Here is a 7,103-nt window from a genome sequence, read left to right on the forward strand (position 1 = left end):
GGTGAGCGCTATGAATTGTGCAAGACTGCTGAATCACAGATCTGTACCTCTGAAGCAAATAATACATTATATGTTTAAAAAAAAAGAAGATAGCAGGAGGGGAAGAATGAAGGGGGGCGAAATTGGAGGGGGAGACGAACCCTGAGAGACTATGGACTTTGAAAAACAAACTGAGGGTTCTAGAGGGGAGGGGGGTGGGGGGATGGGTTAGCCTGGTGATGGGTATTAAAGAAGGCACGTTCTGCATGGAGCACTGGGTGTTATACAACCAATGAATCATGGAACACTACAAAAAAAAAAAAAAAAGACAAACTGCTGGTTACCAGAGGGGTGGGGTGCAGGGATGGGGAAAATAGGGGGTGGGAAATAAAGTGTACACTTATCATGGTGAAAAAAAATGAAAAAAATATTTACAAGACAAAAAATAAAGTGGTTAGTTTTTTTAAAAAAAAAGAGAGAGAGATACAGATCATGAGTTAGGGCGAGGGGTAGAGGGAGAAGCAGAGTCCCTGGCTAAGCAGGGAGACCTATGCAGGACTTGATCCCAGGACCCTGGGATCATGACCTGAGCTGAAGGCAGATGCTTAACCAACTGAGCCACTCAGGCACCCTAGAAAAATATTTATTCAAAGTGTCATTTTAATTCTTTAAATGAAAGCAAGAAAACTGACCTGATTTTTTTTTCTTTAACTCGTAAGATGGGGTGAAAAAAGAAAGACATTACTATAGTGGATGTTGTTGCTACCCTGCCCAGATCCTTTTCATTGAGTAGGCACACCCATCACCCACAGCATTGAGCATCACCACCAAAGGCATACAGCTGCCCCTTCTCCAGAAAACTGCCATCTAAGAGAAGCCACCTGCCCTCAAGAAGTCAGCCACCAATGACTGGCAGACAGGGAATATACAGTACTGGCTCTCTTTCTCAAAGTGGGACTCCCTGTGGTATAATTCATGCCCCAGAACTTCCTGTGGGACACAGGCAGAAGCTAGTTCCAGCTGAGATCATATCCTTACTTTCTTTCCCTATCTTATTCCAGTCCCCTCCCTTCCCTTCTCTTGAGAGCATTTCTTCAATAAACTGCCTTCACGAAAATCTATCTCAGGGTCCTCATCTAGGGAACTTGATCTAAGACACTTATCACCTTAGTAGATCCATCTGGTTCCCACTACAAGGACTAAGTGGTTTCAAATACTCTGCTGTTGTTTGAAGAAGGCAGGGCTCTTTGTATAGCTTAATACCCCTACATTAGAGCCCTGTTCAAGGCCACCTTCTGACATGCATCCCCCATTAGGAGTTTGTTCTGCTGTGGACTTGCCAGATGTACCCTCAGATCAAGATACAGCAACCCCAGAAAGCCCAAATATCCATCGACTGATGAATGTATAAAGAAGATGTGGTATGTATCTACAATGGAATATTACTCAGCCATCAAAAAGAATGAAATCTTGCCATTTGCAACAATGTGGATGGAACTAGAGGGTATTAAGCTAAGTGAATTAAGTCAGTCAGAGATAGACAAATACCATATGATTTCACTCATATGTGGTGAAAGAAAACAGATGAACAAAGGAGACAGGAAGGAAAAATAAAATGAGATAAAAACAGAGAGGGAGGCAACCATAAAATACTCTTAACTATAGAGAATAAACAGGATTGCTGGAGGGAAAGTGGGTGGGGGGATGGGGTAAATGGGTGATGAGCATTAAGGAGGGCACCTGTTGTGATGAGCACTGGGTGTTATATGTAAGTGATGAATTACTATATTTTACTCCTGAAACCAATACTACATTATGTTAACTAACTTGAATTTAAATAATAGATAAATAAATAAATTAATTAATTAAAAGACACAGCAACTCCATTCAGGTAAACAAGTACATACTGCTACTCTCACCCCCCCAAATATAGATTTCCCTATAGATTCCTAGTAGAAATAACTTAATAAGTCCAATTCTTATTTCTAGATCAAATAAGGAAAACAGAAAGAGCAAGAAAGGAAAATATTTCTATGCAAGTAATGTCAAAATAATCAGAAATTCCTGTAATCGTTAATAAAAGAAAAGCTGACCTTATAAATATTTACTTCATCTGAAACATTAGCAATCCCATTTATTACCTATGATTAAGAGTCTAATTAATAATTCATTGTTGACATGTATTTTTCTTACTTACTAAAAGTTAGCCATCCCTTCATTATGCAGAATAGTGAGAAACCATCTTTGGTTGAGATTCCAAAGCTGTGGATTCCAATAGTGTTGCAATACACTAAGGCATTTTCAGATATTAAAAAGGCGGGCAGGTTACCACCAAGTTTTCAAAGATTTAATTTTTGGATAAAGCTTAAATTAATTTTGCATATGAAGATTCAGGGCACTGCAAAATAAAAGCAGCAATAATAATAGGAAATGATGGCACCTTCAAAGTCGGGAATTTCCATCTGGAAAACTAGATCCTGAAAAAAAGCTCCAAATTGTAAAATGAAGGAGCTAATAGTTGTGAGAGACCAACCAATAGTAGGAAAGATAGGTAGGAAAGGACAAAACACTGTTAACAGACAAATAGGATTCTAAACCAGTTTTTAGTTTTCTGGTGCTTGCTATTTACTTAGTTCATCTTTTCCTGGGAAGCAACTAAACCTAGATGGAGAATCCTTAGAACTTTAATGGACTCTCAGAAACCTGAGTTTTGTCTGGGTACCATGGGAATTCTGTACAATCTACTTGGAGACTGTCTAATGTAGCTTGGCTGAAGGAGTGTATATTGTGGAACATATGGAAGAGTAGAGAAAGGAACTGTTTTAGAATTTTACATAAATTATATAATTTGCACCTAACAGAAATCCAATTAGTGATAGGCACTGAGTCTGGTCTATGCATTAGAAAACTGAGGCCCAGGGGCACCTGGGTGGTTCAGTAGGTTGAGTGTCCAACTCGGTTTTGGCTCAGGTCATGATCCCAGGGTCATGGGATTAAGCTCTGTGTCTAGTTCTGAGCTTGGCAAGGAGTCCGCTTGAAGGAGGGCATTTGTTGTGATGGGCACTGGGTGCCCATTCCCTCTGCCCCTCCCCCTACTCATGCTCTCTTTCTCTTATTGTTTTAATTTTAATTCCAGTATAGTTAACATACAGTGTTATATTAGTTTCAGGTGTACAATATAGTGATTCAAAACTTCCATAGAACACCCAGTGCTCCTCACAAGTTCACTCCTTAATCCTCACCACCTATTTCACCCATCGCCCCACCCACCTCCCCTCTGATAACCATCAGTTTGTTTTCTATTTCTAAGAGTCTATTTCTTGGTTTCTCTCTTTCTTTGTCTCTCTCTTTTTCTTTGATGACTTGCTTTGTTTCTTAAATTCCATGTATGAATGAAATCATAATGACATTTGTCTTTCTCTGACTGACTTATTTTACTTAGCATTATACTCTCTACTTCCATCCATGTCATTGCAAATGGCAAGGTTTCATTCTTTTTTATGGCTGAATAATACACATATATATTTATATAAAACATCTTTATTCATCTATCAATGACCCTTGGGCTGATTCCATAATTTGGCTATTGTAAATAATGCTGCTATAAGCACAGGAGTGCATACATCCCTTTGAATTAGTGTTTTTGTATTTTGGGGGTAAATATGCAGTGGTTTGATTACTGGATCGTAAGGTAGTTCTATTTTTAACTTTTTGAGGAACTCCATAATGTTTTCCACAGTGACTGCACCTGTTTACATCCCACCAACAGTGCCCAAGGATTCCTTTTTCTCCACATCCTTGCCAACACTTGTTTCTTCTGCTTTTTATTTTAGCTGCTCTGACAGGTATGAGGTGATATCTCATTGTAGTTTTTTTGTTGTTGTTGTTAGTTCATGTCTTTTATTATTAACCCATATACAATTACTTGTCTTCTGGTTTGTTGAAGCGGTAAGTCAGACAACATTTGCCACAATAATGTCTGTCGAAGTGGCTAGCCATGAAAACTCCAGCACCACACTCATCTGAAGGGCACTCCCGACGAAGGCGACTGATTTTGCCATTCTCATCCACCTTATAGTATTTCAGGACGGCCAGTTTAACCTTCTTTCTCTTATGCTTATTCTTCTTGGGAGTGGTGTAAGACTTCTTCTTCCTTTTCTTAGCACCACCACGAAGTCTCAACACAAGATGAAGAGTGGACTCCTTTTGAATGTTGTAGTCAGACAAAGTGCGTCCATCTTCCAGTTGCTTGCCAGCAAAGATCAGTCTCTGCTGATCAGGAGGAATTCCTTCCTTATCCTGAATCTTGGCCTTTACATTTTCTATTGTATCCGAGGGTTCAACCTCGAGAGTGATGGTCTTCCCCGTAAGGGTTTTCACGAAAATCTGCATCTTGGCGGCGGTTCCACCACAGATGGTGGATCGGAAAAGCTCATTGTAGTTTTGATTTGCATTTTCCCTGATGATAAGTGATGTTGGGCATCTTTCATGTGTCTGTTGGCCAGGAGATTGCCATCTCTGTTGGTATCCCTCATCCAATTGGAGACCTGAATACAAGGGATAGGCTGACCCTCCCATGAGTAGGAGGGAACTCCTCCTGCCTGACTGCTTTGAGCTGGGACAGGGGCCTTTACCCCCTTTTGGACTCCAACTGAAATATCACTCTTCTCAAGTTTTGAGCCTGCCAGCTTTTGGACTGAAACTTTTACCATTGGCTCTCCTGGGTCTCCAGCTTGTCAACTGTAGTTCCTTGGGACTCCTCAGCCTCTATAATCATGTGAAGCAGTTTCTTATTTTATATACACATACACATGCACACACAAGGACACATCTTCTATTGATTCTGTTTCTCTCTAGAGAATGATAATACAGTCTCAAAACTTAGGTTGGTATATTTTAAAATCTGTTCATTTTAAGTAAATATGGGAAAGAGTATGTTCATTCTTTTCTGCAGAGTTCCCAGCCTTGTATTTGAAAAGAGACTAAAGCACAATGGGAAAAAAATACCTTCTTACTAGGCTGTGATATGGTGTGAGTGTGTGTGTGTGTGTGTGTGTGTGTGTGTGTGTGTGCATACACATGTGTGTATTTGAGTAGGAGAAGCACCTATAATAGGATTTGGTTTCTAAGGACTAAAGTGAGAAAATAATGATGACTATTAAAACAGAGCTGTGTTATTTTATGCTATTTCACACATTATTTTTAGATGCTGCATTACTTATTCAAGAGCCTAGCTGGATGAAATGTGAAAATATGATTCATGCTAAATGCTCTTCAGGAGAAATAGTCTCTAGCTGGATGGGGGCAGGGCTTTTTCTTTAGGAAGATTTCCTCTGGTTATAGAAAATTGTTAAAAGTGCTGCCATTTCCCTCTAGTGGCAGGAAGGAAATAACACCCAATGAGGAGAACAATGTAAGATTAGAATGCTTTCATCCAGCAAAGAGACGAGCCTTCTTTTCTTCCTTCTTTTTGAATATAATGATCAATTGCCAATCATAAACTAAGCATTGCTACAGATAGGAAATGCCCTGCATCAGAGAATTTGTAACTGCATTGGGAAAGATGTGGTCAAAGTAAAAGAGAAACCCGACCACTGAATGGAGCCAGGACAACTTTGCGAAGTAGGTGACAAAATGATGGATGAGTCTCCTTTTCTCTATTACCTAGATTTCACCAGATATCCAATGATAACAGAATCTACCTCCCCCTAAATTCTACCTCAAAGAATATTCGGTCCTTTCTTGTTTGCTTCTATTCCCCTAATCTACATCAAAAGTTACCTTTCCATGTCCTATTGCCTCATAGTTCTGTTTTTCTCCTGCCTCTCATCAGTGATCCACAACACCTTGTACAATTATTGACTTCACTACATTATTTTTTACTTAAAAATATTCCCTAGGGTTATTTTAATTCCAGTATAGTTAAAACACAGTGTTAAATTAGTTTCAGGTGTACAATATAGTGATTCAAGAATTCTATATACTACTCAGATTACATTGTTTTAAAATCGCATGTTTTGGTGTCTATTCCTTCCTATCCCCACTAAATTTTGAACTCCTTAAAGTATAATCTAAATTTTACTCATCTTTGAGTCACAGGTGTCTAGCAGTGTCTGGAACTCAATAAACATTTGTTGAAATAAGGCATGCATGTGTCAATTAATGAATAAATGAATTTGGAAATAATTTAATAAATTAACAAGTCCATTGATTAAATATATTATTCATATTTGATATTATTAGGGAAATTGTGGGATAAGTACCTGAACTCCAAAGTGAAGCTCAAATAAAAATTATAGTAGAAAATAACCAGAAGGGGTGCCTGGGTAGCTCAGTCGATTAAGCATCTGACTTTTGATTTCATCTTAGGTCATGATCTTGGGACATGAGATTGAGGCCCATGTTGGGCTCCATGCTCATTGTGGAGTCTGCTGGAGATTCTCTCTCTCCCTCTGCCCTCCCCAAATAAATAAATAAATAAATCTTTAAGAAAAATAAATAACTGAGAGATTGCTTTTTGTGAGGTTTTCCAGAATTCAGCCTTCTTAAAAATATGTTTGAGGGTGATCAGATGGATAGAAGCACTCACTGATACCAAGCATACTTTACACTCTCTACATATTAAATGGCAACATGCAAAGTTTGCTGTTTAATTATGATTCTCTCATGGGGGAAAAATGGAAGGAAACCTAGGGAATGAGAAATCTTATACTCAAAATTAAAATGACATTCAAAGCCTGAAACTAGTGACTTTTCCCCTTTCAAAAATTAATTTTTTCTAGCTTCTTTTTCCTACTGAGAAAAAATAGATCATTTTAGATAGCCAAAAGAATATAAATTTTATGACCCAAAGAACACAAAAGTGAGGTCTGATTAATCATATGTTTTTAAGTAAAGAGAGGAGGTATCAGTCGTGTCTGTATCTCTCAGAAAAAAAAACACACTAAGATAAAAGCTTATAAAAGGAAAATAAAGAAAAGGCACATTTTCCATATCTTAGATGAAAACATGTGACTTAAACATAGGACATATTTATATTTTAAATGCAAACTTCCCTAGACCATAGGTCATTGCACATGAGAGCTACCAATTCATCCCCCAAAATGAGCTGAGAACTTTTACTT

At 38.3% G+C, this 7,103-nt stretch overlaps 1 protein-coding gene across 1 annotated transcript; it reads right to left on the reverse strand.

Moving 5' to 3' along the window:
* Positions 1-3,860: 3,860 nt before the first annotated feature.
* Positions 3,861-4,408, reverse strand: LOC113933691 (ubiquitin-40S ribosomal protein S27a-like). Its single transcript, XM_035722588.1, has one exon. The coding sequence runs from the start codon at positions 4,369-4,371 to the stop codon at positions 3,901-3,903; it is 471 nt and encodes a 156-aa protein (XP_035578481.1). The 5' UTR covers positions 4,372-4,408; the 3' UTR covers positions 3,861-3,900.
* Between the last annotated feature and the right edge of the window lie 2,695 nt (positions 4,409-7,103).

The sequence above is a fragment of the Zalophus californianus genome, chromosome 10 (genome assembly GCF_009762305.2).
Source record: "Zalophus californianus isolate mZalCal1 chromosome 10, mZalCal1.pri.v2, whole genome shotgun sequence".
NCBI lineage: Eukaryota > Metazoa > Chordata > Mammalia > Carnivora > Otariidae > Zalophus > Zalophus californianus.